Here is a 20,523-nt window from a genome sequence, read left to right on the forward strand (position 1 = left end):
AAAAAGGATTAATAATTAAAAGGTGTTTTAATTATTAATGAGAATAATAAATGGGATAATAATAATAATATTTATGGGAAAATTTCAGCTGAAAATTTTGCCTATAAATACACTATTATAGACCATATTTTTATTTGAACCCAAGAACCCGAAAACCCAAAACGTTTGGAAAACCCAATTCTCTCCACCTCCTTCCTCCTCCTTAACATCGTTTTCTTGGTGGATACCGGTGGAGTGCTTCACACTTGAGGAGCAACTGCTAAGGATCTCTGATCGTTGTCTTCGAATTATTTTAAAAGTTAGATTCGATCCCTCGAATTTTTATTCATGATCTGTATGCTTTTATTTGGATTTTATATGGTTAAAAGTGTTTTGCCATGCCCCCGCTGCGATTAAAAATCCAACAATGGTATCAGAGCATAGGTTGTATGCATATAGATCTGTGGTAAAAATTTCAGAATTTTATGTGCTTGTATGAATTAATTATGATTTTTACAAGTTATATCAAGGATTAATTTTGTCTGATGAGAAATCGTTTCTCAGAATAATTTTGAATGTTGATCTGGGTTCTACAAGTGTTGTAGATCGTCTGGGTATTTTTTTCATAATTTTAGGATGTATAGATTATTTATTATGAATTTTTGAAGTTGTTGTAATTAAAATTCGTAATTAAATAAGTAAATATATGTATTGTAAGTATGTATATATATATGTACATCTGCGTCTGCTGCTATTTATCTGCTGCTGCACGGGGAAAAAGCAAAGCAAGGTACATGTCTGACATGCACGGCAACCGAGGAGAGAAAAGGCGGCTGCTGCAAGAAAAAAAAATAAAGGGGTGTCGCGCATTCCGGGAATGCGTTACACCCTGTGGCGCATTCACGGAATGCGTTACACCTTTTAATTGGTTAAAAGGGTTGTAACGCATCACCGGAATGCGTTACAGGGCTTGTAACGCGTTCCTGTAATGCGTTACAGCCTGACTGTTTACATTAAAATTGATTTTCTGGGAGTTTCGTAACTCCGTTTTGGGCGTGCAATATGCCGTTGGATTCGTTTTTCCGAGACGGATCTAATGGAGTGATCAATTTTAGTTTATATAAAAGTTTTGAACTGTTTATATTTCCGAAAGTATTTTAAAGCTGTTTTTAACTGTTTTAATTGCTTTTAAATGCTTCATGTGATACATAGAGATGTATAATGCTTAGACCAATATGCTAGATGATGTAACATGCCTACCTTGATGTTTATTCATGTTTATATATGTGATATATGCTTAGTTTATCATGCGATGATAGATTTAGGTGAACTTAAATGAACATAAGGCGTTTGTTAGACAACCTAGTATAGTGAAATTGTTTCATAACCTTAATACCAATATTATGAATACAATCATGAGATTCTTGTGTTTGTAAAACACGTAATTGAATATGAATTTTCGATATGAGAGAAAGGATGATTCTGTCAACAACATATTTCTATCTGTAAGAAAGGGTTATTAAGTGACGCCTCTTGACAATGCTCCACCCGATCTGGGAATCATCTGATTATTGATTATTGATTTGAAATATTTAATTTAAAAGGAAGAATCTCTTTATAATATGATTATGATTGTAACGTAATATAATCCCTATAAAATTAAATAATATCAAGTAGTAATTGGCCAATGACACAACGGGCTTGTGTCGGTCATAGCCTTCCAACATGATAGAAAGTAGTTCTTATTTTTAAATCATTGTCGTTTCGTGCCACAGCCGAGGGCTTTAATTTCAAAATAAGAAATACTTGTCTATTATATAGAGATGTGTACATTGAATAAGAATCTAAAGGTCGTTACGTGCCACAGCCGTGGGCCTTTGGGGACTGATTCAATTGTACGGAATGTTGGGTTAGACTTGACTTAGAATATTGAGTTTGTCATGCCACAACCATGACTCAATTATTCAAGAGGCTAAAGTTTGATTAGGGAATAACATTAGATGTAATTGACAAGAGTTGTCTGCCTATTGAACATTACATGGCGTTTCGTGCCACAGCCGGGGTTGTGTAATGGAATGTAGGATCCCTATTCCCACTAGCATTATGAATGCTTAATTTTTCACGTAGGGGGTTGAATAAATTAGATAAACTAGTGGGAGCCACTTATGAATAAAGACCCGATTCATATAGTGTTTTAAAATGAAATCGAATATTTGCTAAGTGTTGTTATGTGTTTATCATTTACAGATTTACAATATACATTATGTCTTCTGCACTATCACTCAGGAGCATACTAGATGCTCACAAATTGACTGGTCCTAATTATGCTGACTGGCTTCGAAACTTGAGAATTGTTCTCAGGATTGAGAAGCTGGAATACGTGATTGACTCACCTAAGCCTACTGAACCTGCTAGTGATGCACATAATGATGAACTTGTTGTGTATCGTAAGTGGATAGATGATGCAAATGTTGCACAATGCATCATGCTAGCTTCCATGAACATTGAGCTACAGAAGCAACATGAGCATATGGATGCTCACACTATCCTAATGCATCTACAAGAGTTGTATGATGTGGCGGGAAGGACAGCTCGATATGAGATATCGAAGGAGTTGTTCGGTTGTAGGATGTCTGAGGGATCATCTGTGAATGACCATGTACTTAAGATGATCAATTTGATTGAACGTCTTGGACAACTTGGTTTTGCCATGGATGGGGAGCTGAGCCAAGACTTGGTCTTGCAATCGCTTCCGAGTTCGTTCTCACAGTTTGTTGTGAACTTTCACATGAATAAGTTGGATGTCAGCCTGCCTGAACTCCACAACATGTTGAAGACTGCGGAATCGAATTTTCCCCCTAAGAAGAGTTCTGTTCTTCTAATTGGTGAAGGTTCCAATCCTAAGAAAAGGAAGAGGAACTCTTCCAAGAAGAAGAAAGTAGGTGAGAAAACGCCGGTTCCACCAAAAGCTGAAGACCCCAAGAGCAAAGTTGTTTGCTTTCACTGTAACAAGGTGGGGCACTGGAAGAGAAACTGCAAGGTTTACCTTGCAGAATTGAAGAAGAAGAAGGGTAGTGAGACTACCGCTTCTGATTCAGGTATGTTCATGATAGAAGTGAATATGTCATTAAATCAAATTTCTACTTGGGTATTAGATACCGCCTGTGGTTCTCAAATCTGCAATTTGTTGCAGGGACCAAGGAGAAGTAGGACTCTTGAGGAAGAGGAGGTGATTCTACTGATGGGAAATGGAGCAAGAGTTGCTGTTGTAGATGTAGAATCATTTCATTTACATAGGCCTACGGGCAAGACTATTGTTTTAAATAATTGTTATTTTGTTCCCTCGATTGTGAGGAATATTATTCCCATGTTAGACTTGGCTGGATTTTCATTTATTATTGAGAATAATGAATGTTCTATTCTTAGAGATAATATTCTTTATGAATGTGGTACTTTAAATAATGGTCTGTATGAATGTGACATAATTTGCTTCAGATTGAACAAACTAATAAAAGAAAAGGGATGATGAAAATCTCACTTTATAGTGGCACTGCAGCAGTCTCCATTTAGTAGACATGGAGAGAGGACTGCAAATTTGCTAAGAATGGTACACACAGATGTATGTGGACCAATGTCTAAGCAAGCCATGGGTGGATTTTCAAACTTCATTACTTTCATAGATGATGGATCTAGATTCGGATATGTGTTTGATGAAACACAAGTCTAAAGCCTTTGAAAAGTTCAAAGAGTATAAGTATGAAGTGGAGAAACAAACCAAACAGAGTATTATAATTCTTCGATTAGATCGAGGTGGTGAATACTTTAATGGAGTGTTTCTAGATTATCTCAAAGTAAATGGTATAGTCTCCCAGTGGACGCATCCAGATTGGTATCTGAAAGGATAAATCGAACTTTGTTAGACATAGTTCGGTCCATGATGAGCTATGCAAATCTTCCAGTATTCCTATGGGGTTATGCATTGGAAACCTCAGCATATTTACTGAATAAGGTGATTTCCAAATCTGTTCCTCAAACTCCGTATGAGATATGGAAAGAAAGGAAACCGAGTCTTAAACACTTTAAGATTTGGGGATGTCCAGCTTATGTCAAGAAAGTTGACCCAGATAAGCTGGAATATCGATCCGTAAAATGTAGTTTTGTGTGATATCCTAAATAGACTTTAGGGTATTACTTTTACACCGATCATCGGGTGTTTGTCTCCAGACATGCTACCTTTTTTGAAAAGGAGTTTATCCTTGAAGGAAACAGTGGGAGCAAAATTGATCTTGATGAAGTTCAAGAAGCACAAACTACTACGGATCAAGTGGAACCACCTGTTCTGACTGAACAACCTTCTGTGGAACAGCCCATTCGTAGGTCAGGGAGAGTGTCTCGCCAACCTGAGAGGTAATATGGCCTTGTTATTGAGAATGACAATGAGTGGTCTATCATTGATGATGACGACCCTGTGACCTATAATGAGGCTATGAGTAGTGTTGACTCAGAGAAATGGCATAGTGCCATGAAATCTGGAATGGAATCTATATATACGGTATACAAAAGATAGATTATAGCAGATGGCCAGGTGGAGACCTTTAAGGCCAGGCTTGTGGCAAAAGGATTCAAACAAAGGCAATGGATTGACTTTGATGAAACCTTTTACCTATAGCCCTATTAAAATCAGTTCGGATTTTGCTTGCGATTGCTGCTTACTACGACTATGAGATCTGGCATATAGCCAGATGGTTTTCTTTCCGAGGGAAATGAAAACCCAGTGTGTAAGCTGCTGCGAACCATATGTGGTTTAATGCAAGCTTCTCGAAAGATGGAACATTAGTTTTGATGAGATAATCAAAGAGTTTGATTTTATCAAAAACGTAGATGAACCATGCGTTTACAAAAGGGTTAGTGGGAGCACGGTAACATTTCTTGTATTGTATTGAATTAGAGTTGACACACATACCAACATAGCAGACCCACTCATAAAGCTACTTTATGAAAGTCACTTTGATCGTCATAAAGACAAGATGGGTATTATATACCAGAGTGATTAGCTTTAGTACAAGTGGGAGATTGAAAGGAATATGTCCTAAGTCCAATCATGTATGAGGATTTAGGAATAACTTTTATGTAATCTGTTTTGATTTCATTGATATTAATAAAAGACTTGTTTTGTTTTTATTACGGGCTCTATCTATTTTAGTGTTTAAATAAGATATACCATAGTTTAGAGTAAAGCTTTTTATGGATTATGATGAGATCATAATAGTGAGACCTAAAAGATGATAACTCTAAACTTAAATAGTTCCTGGTCATAGGATTACTAACTGGTAATTAATAATCCGCAAAGATCGGTGCATACTATGCTTGCTTCATTATGAAGGATGTCTGTTCTCATAGACATTTGTGTGGTGACACTATAGCTAGTATGTAGGTGCTTATTATAGAATAAGTTCACTGAACATGACTCGCACAGCTGAACAACTGATGGAGTTCACTCACGTGTCAGCAGTTGTTCACATAGTGATAGTTGTACAAGTATCCTTAGACTTGAGGTCATCATAGTAATCTTGTGTACACTGAACTATGCTTTGGTTTAGTTCTTAGTCTCCAGGGACAATTATTAGGGCTCTTCTGGGTATAGGAATTTGTACACGAAGATAGTGTATGATCAATAAAGGATCTACCCCTTCCAGTGAAGGAAGCGAATGTTCAAGGCTGATCCACTTATGCTAGTTCAGGAATCTCTGGCCAGAGTAAATGAAATTAGAAAGGAGTTTCTAATTTGCATAGAACTACGCATAGTAAATGGTAAGCAAGTGATTGAATTAGATAGGCTTGACACGAGATCCATGCCTTGTATTTAATCGGGACATTGTAGGGTAGAAGGAGTTTATTGTACGGTAACTATTCACTGAATAGGTTCTTGGTATTCTAAGCAGTGAATTCATATTATCCGGGTAGTCGCGATATGCTGAGAAGTATCCCTCACGATGTAGAATAAATGTGATTAATTAATTAATCATATTTAATAAATTAGAGAATTTATATAAATAATGATAAAATAGTTTTATTATTATTTATTTCTACTACCGGCTTAATATTGAACCTACAGGGTCACACCATAAAAAGAGAATGATTTAATGGTGGAGGAATTAATTAATAATGGCTAATAATTATTTATTTATGAAATAAATAATTAATTGACAAATTTAATAATTGATTAAATGAGATTTAATTGATTATAAATTAATTAAGAAAAGTTCTTAATATTATTAATTAAGGATTTAATTTTTGGAAATTAAATCAAGAGAGAGAATTATTTCTAAAGTGTTTCGAAAAAGGATTAATAATTAAAAGGTGTTTTAATTATTAATGAGAATAATAAATGGGATAATAATAATAATATTTATTGGAAAATTTCAGCTGAAAATTTTGCCTATAAATACACTATTATAGACCCTATTTTTATTCGAACCCAAGAACCCCAAAACCCAAAAAGTTTGGAAAACTCAATTCTCTCCACCTCCTTCCTCCTCCTTAACATCGTTTTCTTGGTGGATACCGGTGGAGTGTTTCACACTTGAGGAGTAACTGCTAAGGATCTCTGATCGTTGTCTCCGAATTATTTTAAAGGTTAGATTCGATCCCTCGAATTTTTATTCATGATCTGTATGCTTTTATTTGGATTTTATATGGTTAAAAGTGTTTTCCATGCCTCCGCAGCGATTAAAATCCAACAATGATACCCAGAAAGGGAGACGCCAGGTATGAAAGATATCCCAACATTGAGATGACTGTTGAGAAAAACAACAAAAGTAAATAAGTATTTATTAAGAAGAAGTTCACGTTGAACACGACCAATATCTTCTAGAACATCCCTGTTATCATTACCAAATCATGCAAGAAAAGTGGATAACCGTTGTTATCTTTTGGAGGACATATGGATTGAACTTATTTTGAATAAGGATGCTATCGTGAAATTGGTATAGACTATCGAGGTGGGAATGATTGAATAAGATAATCTATCAAGGATATATGACTTGATTTATCCATGGAAGGATGCAAGTACCTTTTTAAAGGTCGAATTGAGGATATAACTTCGATAACTTGAGATGAACCCTAGGGGAATGCATAAAGGTTGGCATTTCACCCTTAATAGGGATATTATGAGTTTGGGTAGTATGGAGTGAATGACTAAAGTAACAACAACCTTTAAAGATCAGTAGAGAAATTTTTCAGAAGTAAATAGACAATGGTTCTAGTATTAGTAAATGGTATTTTGATATGCCCTGTATCTAGGGAATACAGGAGGAACGATTCAAGGATAACCTTAGAGGTTTTATAAGGAGAAAGGTATTATTCGAAGTTCTCAAGAATAGAAATTTGATAAAGGAAAAATGGCGTAATTATAATAATGCCAGGTGGCCACGTGTTAAACCATAAGAAGTATAGATCAACCCAATGAAGGTCGAGATTGGTGAAAACGAGAAGGACCCAAGATAAGAGACGTCCTAAGTACGATCGAGAGTCAGTCGTGACAATGTTCACATCTAAAGACTAAGGCAATGACTTATGGAAAAATGGTGATTTTTTTTCTTTTCTCACCAGGACTTAAGAAAAGCATTTTCACATAAGCAGTGATTGGAATGAGGTAGAAAATTTAGTTGGAGGTGGTTAAAATGACATTGATTGTAAGGAAATTTTACTATCAGGAAAGGCCAAAGAGGTGGCCGACACTTTAAATGTAAGAGGATAATTATAGGCGCTCGTGCCAGAGGAATACAGTGATGATGGTTGAAGCCGTGAAGGTTGTATTATGGTTTGGAAGATTGACATTCCTTCTGATGACTTTGCAATACCCAACCGTAAAAGTAGTTTGGTAAAGGTTTAATTCGTGTAATTGCCATAAGCGGGCTATCTATCGTAGAAGGTACTATCTTGAGATAAGCCAGGGCGATGTTACGAAATGACTAAATGAACCTTTGAGATGCATGTCTCCCAATAAAGACATATGGTTAATAATGGTACTAACCTGCTATCATTGCTTTAATTGAAACTCTTCTGCAATTTTATCTGCTTCATGTCATGAAAGTACGTCAGGAGATGGAGTGTTCTTCATGAATTATGAATGGTGATTATGTTAACTCCTAATAAGAATTCGATATGACAGGTATGGACTCCGTATGGTTAGCTATTAAGATTCCAAGGAAAACGAATGACTACCGTAGGTCCGTGGTGGACTATAGTAATGCATCAACGATTCTTTAAATAATGAGCCGATTACAACCGCGAGAGTTGTATGGTAATGAATGTTGAGATTAAGTACCACTAATCGAGTCGTGGTGGTGTATAAGTTATCATTGATAGGCTAATTAAGTCGATTATCTACCTATTGAATACTTATTCCTTCTTATCAATAGAGAGTAGTATTACTATACGAGGAAGGTTGCGGTGCAAGCATAGAATTCTAATAATGATGATGTCTAGAATGAAATCCCAGATTCGATTTCAATGTCGAGGAAGTTTCAAAGGTGATTGTATATAAGCTCGAGCAAGAGCATGGGTCCATAGAATGATGGACAGAATAGCAAAAAAAAAAAATTAGGCATGTGAAATGCGATGCTATTATACTTGATGTTGATTTATATACATATATGTTTTGATTCTCCTATGATAAACCTCTATAGTTCAGAGGTAGATTCCAAGCCAGATATTTTGTGGCAGTATATTTTTTTTATATATATATACAATTCTCTTCAATTCATTCTTTTCTCTCCTTTTCATTTCATGTAAGCTGAGAAGAACAACCCTTCCAGAAGGGGAGGTATTGCCGAATGACTATCTATCTATGTGATAGAAGCCTAGTAGGATACCACATGTTGTTTAATTACTTGTCAAGTACTAAAGGCTGGCCACCTTCTGTACTAACTATGCAATAGAGCAAGTGTTCATGATCATAGTGATCTCTCAATAAATTCTTTTACTTCTATACGAAGGACCAAGCTTTCGAAGATGGAGGCATCTAGAGATGAAGTGGTACCAAGTAAGGTGGTATTCCGATTCTAACGCGTTCGTGATACTAAGGTTGACGCAATTATTAAAAGGTTATAGAATGCTAACGAGCAAAAGTGTAACCAGTATAGTATTATGTATGGAAGATAGTAATGACTACGAACTGGAAAAGAATGGGTTTTGAGAAGCAAAAGCTATAATGCTAGAAGCTATGATGAGAGTCTGTGCAATAGACTTGAGAGAAATTGGAACGATCACTTAACACGGACTGAGTTTCCTTACGATAATAGATCATATGTCAGTATTGAGATATCGCCTTATGAGATCCTTGAGGGAAGACAATATCGATCTCCCTTATGTTAGGATGAAGTTATAGAGCGCAAGATGCTCGGACTCGCAGTAGTCCAAACGACCAAGGATATAATAGATCTAATCAGAGGACGGCTGGTAATAGCCCAAGATGGACATAAGAAGTATATTGATTTGACACGAAATGAAAAAGAGTAGGAAGTAGGGGACCTAGTGCTGTTATAGGTATTCCCTTGGAAAGGAGGGATGTGGTCCGGAAAGAAAGGAAAGCTAGGCCCACGAATTGTTGGACCCTTGGACATATTAAGTCATATTGGGAAGTTAACATATGAGCGCATAGGCATGCAACCAAACGTAACCTATATGGAGCAACCGGGAAAGGTTATAGATTGAAAAGGAACAAGTGCTTAGGAGAAGGGTTATCAAACTACTCAGAGTTTGATGGTAGAACCACAATGTGGGAAAATTGACTTGAGAGTTAGAAAGTGTAATGCTAAGAAAGTATCCCTATTCATTTTTATCTGATTCCGGGACGGAATCCTTTTAAGGAGGGGAGACTGTAATAACCCCAATTTTTGGAATTTTTGAAACACGGATGAATAGTAACTTTTGCTGATGATGCTGATTAAGGAAAATTATCAGACCACGCTATATAGGAGTACTGTTATGGAAATTCTAAGATCGTATTAGTATTCCATAAAGTAAATAAGTGTATGTAAAGATCGTCAGAATCCAAATTTGAACACTTTGATTTTTCCCGAAAATCCACCAGATACCGAAAGAATTGAGTGTAAGGTAACATGATTAAAATGATTTAATTCAAGGATTATAAGAGAGGATCATAAAAGGAATATAAAATATTGAGAAAGGTTTAGGGGAACCCAAGTAATAAGATCCCGGATATGATCCCTTATATAATAAACGATAACGAAAGTTAAGCGAACCGTATAACAGATCAGCGGTCATTAGCCAAGTAATTAGGGGTTAATCAAAGAGGTTAATGGACGATAATGTCATCACACCAACAAGAGGAAGACAAGTGTAACAAGATGACATAAGCAGATGACATAAGCAGATGACATAAGCATGACCAAAAAGGGAAGGAAGTGTTGGTTGATTATAAACCACACAAAATTTACCATGGTTAAAAGGTTAATTAATCAAAACAAAACAAAATAACCAATCCAAGGCAAAACAAATCACAAAACACAAATTAGAAGTTGACTTTTGCTTTCCAAGAACAAAAGCTCTCGGCCAAAACCAGAGCAGCAACTTCAAAATACCATATCACCTTAAATACTCACTCAAATAGTATGTTCTATAGCTCTTTGGAAAGGTATTGAGATGGCCTACAACTCTTGTTCACAAGTGTCGTCCAAATAAGCATGGTAAGACCCTCGTTTTGACAGTTCTTTCAATCTGACTTTTAGAAACTTCAAAACCTAACTTTGTGTTCTTGATTTCTTTGGAAAGATCAAGCTTGTAGGAGGTTAGATTAAGGCTCCCTAAGGCTTTCTAGCAACTTAACACCTACCAAGGAAGGTATCAACTTCAAACCCTAGCTTTGATTTTATGATTCCATTAAGTTTTATTGAAGCATTGTTAGTATTAAGGCTTGATCTTTGATTATAAGTAGTTTTGGTGGATTTGTATTGGTTTTGAATATTGGGTCTTTGATTGGTTGGATAAATTGGTAAAATTTGGAGTTGGGGACTGAGTTTGTAGTATGATGGTTGAATATTGTTGTATTGGTGGTTGTGAGTGAATTGATGATAATTTAGAGTGTTAATTACATTGGAAATCGCGTAAACATAAACGTCATAATGCCTGATTTTCCTTAACTGTTCTGTTCTTAACATCAGGACCCGTGAACTCACTGTTAGGTTTTGACCATTGCCATGATTAGATAGTTCATGTTACGAGCTTCGTTTTGATATGTGGTTCGCTTGAATCCAATGTACGGTTTAGGAGAAACGACCGTTTTAAGTAACGGCGTTTCGCGACCGAACCATTACCCCTCACCTTACTTTGAAACCTTGGTTAAGGTCCTTAAATGACTAATTGGAGTATGAAACAATTATGTAAAGTGGATTAGGCAGTTGGTAGGGTACTCGCGAGAGAATCGCCTTAAAATTCTTAATGGTTAATCTATTAAAAATGGTAGAGTCAAGGGTACTCGAACGACTTATGTGAATCGTTAAGCGCGAAAGCGAACGTTAGGGCTCTAAATGGTTAAAGTCTAGTTTCTTAAGCGACCGTGGTTTAATTCCGGCTTATGTTGTTGTCCATAGGTTACCGGACCCACTCTAAGCTTAAGTCTACCCCGGAACACTCATGCAAGTTTTCTACCCGTTATACTGTTGTTGTGATGTATATATGTATATGCATTATCTTGTGATAAGTGCATGATTGTTATTAGCAAATCTTGCGATATATTGGAGCATGCTGATATGGTATATATGCATGTCTGTTTCGTAATCACGATATCTAACTGTTGATTCAATTGCTTAAAAGTTGCATAATACCTATGCTAGAGATAAGCAGTAGTTGCGTATACCCTTAGTATAGGGGACCTAAAGGCGAACATTTTCTAAAACCGGGAGTCGATGTTTCCGAGTATATTATATATATATTTATATATATATATATAGATATAGTTTTAAAACTATTAATCGAATAAGGTTTATTCGATAACTTTATTTTTATTAATGAATATTACTTTGAATATTCATTCGAGGACTTATGACTCGGTTTATTTTATTTAATGAATATTACTTTGAATATTCATTCGAGGACTTATGACTCGGTTTATTTTATTTAATGAATATTACTTTGAATATTCATTCGAGGACTTATGACACGGTTTATTTTATTTAATGAATATTACTTTGAATATTCATTCGAGGACTTATGACTCCGCTTATTTTATTAAATAATATTCTTTATTTTATTAAAGAATAATGTTTCGATAATCAAACTTATTTTCGATTATTCAAATAAAGATATTACTTTCGTATAAGTATATCTTTGGTTATTTATTATTCATTTCAAGTATAAGTTTTAAAAATTCTACTTCAATTATTTTTATAAGGATTATCCTTATGGGAATATTATTTAAATAATAATATTCAGATATTTTCTAATATATCGGGACTGATTTATTTCATTAAATCAGCATTACTCGAAACATTCTTCATCCATCTACTGTATAAAAGTTTACTTAATGGGTATCTTTGCCTGATCAGCAAGATATCGGGTTTATGCCAAAATTCTTTTCTTTCCAAATTCATTGGATATTGCAACTCTGTTCATACTTTACATGACAGAGGGTTTCAGGAAATGTATGAGAGATATATATGGATATATATATATATCGTGACTTAATGAAGTATCTCGTAACTTCATTTCTTTTGAATGATATTATAAAGATTGAATCTATTCAAATCTTGTCTTGTAGTCTCATCTATGTGATGAACTTTTGAAACTAATTATAACTTGAACGGTGGTAGTTCAAGTAGTATTCGGAAAAGATATAAGTATATTGGAGTATCTTTTAACTTCATCTTTTAAACTTATATCTAGTAAATGATTATCTTATGCATGTCAAAGATTTTCAAAAAAACGTTGAGACAAGGTTAGATATATGAGATCACCTTGCAACGATATTCTTATACAGTTATAAACTGGAACTCTGTGTTTATTATGCATGGAAGAGGACTTCCAAGATTTTGAAAAGTATATGTACATATATACTGAATATTTTGCGACTTGGTCGTGTTAAGAGATCAAACTTGGTTCATTTCTTCTTGACCAAGACTTTCATGAGTACTATGAGAATGCTCATATATTGTTAATTATTATACATATTATTTTGGTGGGCTTGTTGCTCACCCTTTCTTTCTTCTTTCATCACACAACAATAGATAGACAAGATGAACAGGATCAAGCTCCCAATTCGCGAGCGGATAGGAAACGTTCCGCAGTTTCCTGTAGCCGTTGATGCCGTTGTAGCTGAGGTAGGATCTACCAATAGGCTAGGCTTTCAACTTTTGATGTACCAGACTTATGTATATTTATGAATTGTAATAATGGCAAGGAATATGTAAATTATTCAGAAACTCTTTTTAAGGTGAAACAGTTTATAATTGTGGAATAAAATGACTTGTGTTATTTTTGGTATTCATCTCTGAGACTATAACTTGTGGTGTGTGTGTATATTGTGGGGTTACAGTACGCAGTAGTTGGTTGATTATTAAGATTAAGTATTATTAAGGGAAATGGAACTCGTGACAACCCGGATCCCCGACCCCGGATTTGGGGGTGTTACAGTTGGGAACTTGATCTTGAGATATGAGATTGAAGTTATCGCTTGCATCATTGTTAAAGCTGACCTGCCAATGATTCCATTGTATGACGAAGGAGCATTGATTACATAAAACTTGATGACATGAGTCACTTGGTTAGGAGTAGTTCCAAAAATGACTGGTAGATATAAAGTTCCTTGAATCGGGACCAAGTTGTGTCCGAACCCATAGAGTGGGTCCTCCCGGCACTTGTTTGAGCGGACGTTCCCTAAGTGCATTCGATCCATTGTGTGCTTGAAGAGAATATTCACCGAGGAACCATTATCTATGAGCATTCTTCTTACTTCATTATCAAAGATGTCCAAAGTGACAACCAAAGCTGCATTGTGATGAGGGTTGAGTCCTTCATAGTCCTTACTGCTGAAGGATATCACCAGGTCTGGGAGTGATTGGATTGAGAGCACTTCTTCGCCGACGTCCGGGCTCCGAGGTGGGGAGTGGGAGCCTCCTAGGACTACGTTGACTACATTCTTTCCTCTCTTTTCCGCTTTCCCTCTGTTGTTGTTATCCCGGACTAAGTACTTGTTCATATTTCCTTTCTTCACTTGGTCATCAATGAAGTACTTGAGTGATAAGCAGTTTTTAGTCTTGTGGCCATGGATTTCATGATAATCACATTGCCTATTGTAGGGCCTGCTCTCCGGAGGAGTTTGCATTGGCTTTGGAGGATAATATAAAGGCTTGTCTTTTACCTCCTTCAAGATTTCCTCCCGGGTCATGTTGAGATGAGTCCAGTCCGGTTCCTGCTTTGGCTCCCGGGGTTGCTTCACGGGTCCTGGATCGCTCTTTGACTCCTGCTTAGGACCAAGTCTCTGAAAAACTGGAGTAGTTTATCTTTCTTGGCTTTGTTGGTTTTGCTTGAACTTCTTATCCTGATGGTAACCCCCTTTCAGTCGGTCATCAGTGTTTTTGCTCCTGGACCCCCCATTCCGGGTCATCCTCATTACCTGGAGCATATCTGTTTCCTTTATAAATCTGGCAGCCATGGAGTAAGCTGCTGCCAGACTTTGCGGCTCATTATTGATTAGCTCCACGATATATCTCTCATTGTGCTCTGGGTCCAAGTTTCTCCTTAAAATGCTTAAAGCTTCCCTCACATCCAAGCTTGAGACTTTGTTGATTGTTTCCTGGAACCAGCGCATGTATGCAGAGAGGGACTCATTGTCATGCTACCAGATTGTCTCCAGGTGACACATGTGCATTTCGTGCGTTTTGTTTGCCCGAAATCTCCGAAGGAAGGAAGCGCGGAACTCCTTCCAACTATGGATGTTGCGGGAGGGGATCCTTCTGAACCATCTCTGGGCCTGTCCCTTAAGAGTTGAAGCGAAGAACCTTGATTTCGTCAGGTCATTGTAGTAATATATTTCCGCTATCTGCTCAAAGTAGTTCAGGTGCTCCTCCGGGTCTCCTAGACCATCAAAGGAGTCAAAGTTGTAATGCTTCAAGTCCCGCTGTCGGGGAATGACCTCTAAGGAGTGGCTGAAAGGAGTTAGTGTTTCTCCAATTTCTACTCCTGAGTCTCTGTCCATCTTTCTTTGCAATTTATATATCATATCTTTCAGGTCCTTCCGCTTTTCTTCTTCTTCATCATCAGAAATCAGCTCCGACGTAGGGTCTCTCCGGGTTCTCTTGCTCCTGGACTTGGCCAGTAGCTTCTCTTTTTCTAGCTGCATTCTCTTTTGGATCTTTAGCTCAAGCTTTGCTTCTTCCTCTTTCCTGATTTGCTCCTGCACCTCTTCCAACTTTCTCTGTTTATCAGCTTCTGCTTCTTTTTATTGTCTTGATCCTTTTTGCTTTTCTTCCCCTTGGCTCCAATTCGGTCAAAAACAGATCTATTAGATTGCTGGGAGTCCCCGGACTCCTCTGGTTCCTCCTCGAGTTCGGCTTCTTCCTGGAGCCGGATTTGCTCCAGCCTGTATAGCCTGATTGCTTCTGCTAGTTCATCACTTGTAAGGTTGACAATGTGTTCTTCGGCCACCGGGACATTAGTGTACTTGTACTGGTTCAGCTTAATAAGGCTTCTGGCGTCCTTGGTATTTACAATTCTCTTCACTACGGGAGTGTGCAGTGGTTGTTCCTGGAACGTTTCTCTCTCGGCTCCTGGATCAAGGGCCTGGGAGTGGTCCGACTCCTAGACCTGAGTACTAGCAGATGGTCTCCCAGAAGTATGCTTTCCTGGTCTTGCCATTTCTTAATAATACCAACAACAACTAACAACAATATGCTACAGGAAGTATCGATCTAAGGTTACTTTTTGAAAATCGCAAAAACTATTCAGAATAATAGCAAACACTAACAAATAGCTTCCTGGGACTAGTTTAAACAATCTTCTAGGACTACTCAACAATGTCGTGGAACACAAATGCAATATTCAAACTATAGCGAAATCGGGGTTCTAAAACGATCAAACTAACAATAGCACACACAAACGTGGCTTAAATCAACAAAACAGGGCTCACACAAACGTGGCCTAAAATAACGAGCACACACAAAGGTGGTTTAAATAAGCGACATTCATGCTTATGGAAGAGTTTGGTTGCTTGGGTTCTTACAAGTTAAATAAATGGACTCTTTCAAGAGCTTGCTGATGAAGGTGAATCCAGGGGCACCGAGACCCAAGGATGGAGAGCCCCTGCTTGTAGCGCCAAATGATAACTCCTGCTGGCGAGGCCGCTCCATCGATGCCGTCCCTGGATCCTTCGCCGCTGTGGAGGTGTAGCTGTGGTGGGGTTCCTACAAAACAACACCGGAAGAGGGGCTTGGTCCCACGGCACCTCCGGTGTGAGAGTAAGAACTCGCTTTTGGGGGAAGATGAAGATAGATATGAATGTAGGGTGGCTGTGTGTGTATATGAGTGTGAGAGAGTGATTAACCTCAAAACCTTACCTTCTTGGGCTATTTATAGCCCAATGATAGGGTTTTGGGGTTTGTACCTTTAAATCATAGCCCTGGTTCTGGGAGCGGATGACACCTGTCTGGAGTGGATACTTTACACGTGTCAGCGCGGGACTGGTCGAGGAATGTTCTGAGGATCCTCTGGCACGTGCCTTGATTATTCCCATGATTGATGTGTGACAGTTGTCCCCGTCATGTGCTTGGGCCAGTGTCTCACGTGCTGGGATTCCTCAAGATTGTTCTTGCGGGACTAGGTCAGTTAGGACTGGAAGTGTCCGGGAGCGGACTGAGGACTTAGGAGCCCCGTACAAGTCCTACCAGGAGCTATATGGAGTTAGGAGTCTGGGTTCAGACCTTTTAAGAGCTATATGTACTATCAATTAACAATTACAATTAAAATAACATATTCGTGCAAATTATAATATGCCCGTGCATTGCACGGGCTAGAGAGTTGGTTACATTTTAAAAGTAGTTGAACCTTATTAATCAATGTAACTAAGTTATATTATCAATGTAACAAAGAATATGGAAAAATGCAAATTTCGTGAATGTTAGCTTTCTATTTTGTTTGATTAAAACTTAGGTATTATTTCAAGGCCCCGCATTGCGGATTTAAAAACTCTCTGGATGTCTGGATTAAACTTTAAATGATGCACGCGAGACAATATTCTTCGTATTATCATCTTACATTATTCCGGACTTTCGCTTATGCTTTCATTTGTAATGTTTTTATGAAGTTTGTACAAACAACTCTAATATGCGCAAACTCTGCACTTCTCTGTTTCATTTTGGGTTAAATATTAAATTGATCACTGAAGTAAAAGTGATATATCAATTCTTTCACTGATCTTAACGGGGTATCACTTTAATCACTAAAGTCGTATAATTATCAAATAAATAACTCCAAAAATGTGACGAAAAAGTAAATATTATCTTTTGTTAAGTTCTACACATATTTCTTCAACGCTACTATAATCAAATAAAAAGTTATGAACTCTAGTATTTTAGATAATATATCTAGATTTTAAAACTTTTATTTACTATTTATTTTTAATTAAGTAAGATAAAATAACTAGAAAATTTAAAATAAATAGTAACATAACATATGATAATATTTACTTTATAATCGCATTTTTAGAGTTATCTATTTGATATTTATATGACTTTAGTGATCAAAATGATATCCCGTTAAGATTAGTGAAGGAAGTGATATATTCAGTGATTACTTTGATATTTAACCCGTTTCGTTTCATTTTAATGCCTACTAAACGTGCACAGTAACACGGACATATATCTATATAGGCTTTTTAAATTTGGTGATTTTACAAAATTAAAATTTTTTGATTGGCACAAAATTACCAATTCATCAAATTCAAAATTTTTACTTTTCAAAAAATCACGAATTTTAATTACATAAATTATCGGTTCTCACGGTTCTAATTGGAGTGCGACCCTATATATATATAAGTCCTAGCGAGACACTATTTTAAATGAGTAACCTGGGAACTATTACTTCATTTTTAATATTTCATAATCATTTTTCTTAGAATCGTTATCGTCTATATTTTTGTTACATTATTTTATACTTTTTGTGTTTTACTAACTTATTATTACATTAATTTTATGTTTAGAAACCAGTAATTTTTAAAAATTAATTATAATTTTTTGTATTTTCATCGAACTTCCTAAATCCTAAATAAAAGAAATGTAAGAAATGTAACATTAATTGGTGTTTCCCGCCTTCAAAATAACACACAGTAAAAAGTTAAAATAAATCATAGTAATAAGAATCACAAAATGCAACTTTAATTTTAAAGATAAACATGTGTAGTACCTTCCTCTTAATCAAGACTTCCGATCATATTGAAGTTCCGGTCTTTTCTTTATAATTTGAACTTAAAAGTCGAAAACTAAGTATTGGACTCAATTAATGTTAAAAAAAAAAGCATTGGAATCAATTAACAGTGCAACTTAACTTATTTGCAAATGTTTAAATGGTTTTCTATCAAATACCACTCAGCTACTTAAAAATATCAATACAAAATAAATATTTAAAGTTTTTCTAAAAAAAACCAACTTCATTATTTTAAAATATCAATACTTCAAATCAATTACATTTATATATACTTCATAATTTATTGAGTACATTTACGATTTGTATTTTCAAGAATCATGTGTACTAATAATTATTACTTTTTTAACTATTCATTTTAATATTTTTTGAAATTGTAAAAATAGTTCATACATTTTTAATAAATATTGAATTTAATTAACGGCCAAAATATCAAAACACTGACAATTTGGGACATGAAAAATCAATTTGGGATATCAAAAGTAATCAACATAATTATTCTTCTATACAAAAAGAGTACTATCTCAGGAACATGATTGAATCTCCATAACCAATTCTAATCATGGGAAATCAAATTTTTTATTCTATTTATATATTTATAAAAGTTGAAATCCAAGAAAAATAATATTTCATTAAAGTTTTTATAAATTTATACTTGAATAAGATTTATTTGATGAACTTGTGAATATTTATTTAGCGATAAATCAATTTCTCATGTCACAGTCTACACTTCAGAATTATTTTAACAAAAAACAATTCCTTCGAGGGCATGCGCACATGTTTTTGAACAATGCAGAGAAGCTGCCATGTCAATAAGCTAATCTTTTATAAAAAAAAGCTAATCTAATTCAAAAACAAAAGAGTAACCAAACAATGTCCAAATATACCGGCTTCTTAACTGAAAGTTTGAGATCCAACTTAATATTAAGCTAGGTACACTATACACACAATGTTCAAATTCCGATCGTCATCTTCAAAATCAATCCAATAAAATTATTGAAACAAAATTTACAAATTTATTATATATTACTATTATATAAAATATCAAATATTAAAAGTTTTGGTACGATACCAATTTTTTGGTACAAGCTGAATTTACTGAATTAACATTATTTTACTTTAAAATTTTATTAGCCTTAATAATCGAATTATAATAGAAAAAGAAATAAAAATCGTTTTCAACTATAACACGTTACCTTTTTTTATTTCTTTCAATTAAAACAACTTCTCTAAATATCACGGACAAGTTTATTTCATAAAATAGAATAATAATATTATAACCACTAATAACTAATAAATTATATTTTTCAGCTACTTAATTATTTATTTTAATTAGTTACTATTTTACTTAAAGACTTTGTTAAACTCTTTGATTTTAGTCATTCATAAATTCTTAACTCCTTTACAAGAACAACTTAGCATCATCATCCTTATTCCTCGACAAAAACAATCTCATCTCATCTTTCGTTTAACACAATGTAAAAACCTTACGTTTTTAAATCAATGCAAAAGTCAAAACCATCTACATCTCTAACCAGTAGCTGTCGCAGATATATTTTGTACGGGTCCACGGTAAAAATATTTTTTTTATAATTTTTTTATTAATGTAAAGACAAATTAATATACTTAAAGTAATCATTATCTTACAATTTAATTATAAAAAATATAAAAAATTATTTGATTTTTGAAATTGAATTATTTATCTATCTATATACGAAACTTTACGGTCCTTCCTTCAATTATATAATCGCCCTTTCTTAAAAATTTTAAATTTTTTACTTAATTGCCCTAATTTAATATCTAACTAATTACCTTTATAAATAAAACACGTTACCTTTTTTATTTTCACTAATTAAAACAACTTTTTCTATACAAATATTTTAGATAATTCTTTTTAATCTATACATTTTTAAGTAAAACATGTTGTCATTTTATTTTCTTAAAATAAAACAAATCTTTCTCTAAAAATATTATGGACAATTCTTTTTAATATATGTTGTCTGTTGATTATCTATCTATTTTTTTATATTATCTATACTATTATATAAAGACGATATATTAAAAATTTGATAGTCGGTACTTGCTGAAATTACTTAATTATTCTTACTT

The 20,523-nt window shown here is 35.0% G+C and overlaps 1 protein-coding gene across 1 annotated transcript; it reads right to left on the reverse strand.

Annotated features, from left to right (window-relative positions):
- Nucleotides 1-730: 730 nt before the first annotated feature.
- Nucleotides 731-15,340, reverse strand: LOC141690645 (uncharacterized). Its single transcript, XM_074495426.1, has 4 exons — nt 15,134-15,340; nt 14,615-14,794; nt 13,695-14,461; nt 731-815 (listed from the first exon to the last, which is right to left on the reverse strand). Exons 1-4 carry the CDS (start codon nt 15,338-15,340, stop codon nt 731-733), a joined length of 1,239 nt encoding a protein of 412 aa, XP_074351527.1.
- Between the last annotated feature and the right edge of the window lie 5,183 nt (nt 15,341-20,523).

The sequence above is a fragment of the Apium graveolens genome, chromosome 10 (assembly GCF_009905375.1).
Source record: "Apium graveolens cultivar Ventura chromosome 10, ASM990537v1, whole genome shotgun sequence".
In the NCBI taxonomy this organism is placed as follows: Eukaryota; Viridiplantae; Streptophyta; class Magnoliopsida; order Apiales; family Apiaceae; genus Apium; species Apium graveolens.

Excerpts from the sequence above, each read along its gene's own strand:
- LOC141690645 (XM_074495426.1), bottom strand. The coding sequence starts at position 15,340 with ATGCAGCTAGAAAAAGAGAAGCTACTGGCCAAGTCCAGGAGCAAGAGA. Across the intron at positions 14,795-15,133 it reads CTTTCAGCCACTCCTTAGAG|GAAACAATCAACAAAGTCTC; the intron begins GTCATTCCCCGA and ends CGCTGGTTCCAG. Across the intron at positions 14,462-14,614 it reads AGGAAACAGATATGCTCCAG|GAGTCAAAGAGCGATCCAGG; the intron begins GTAATGAGGATG and ends GGTCCTAAGCAG.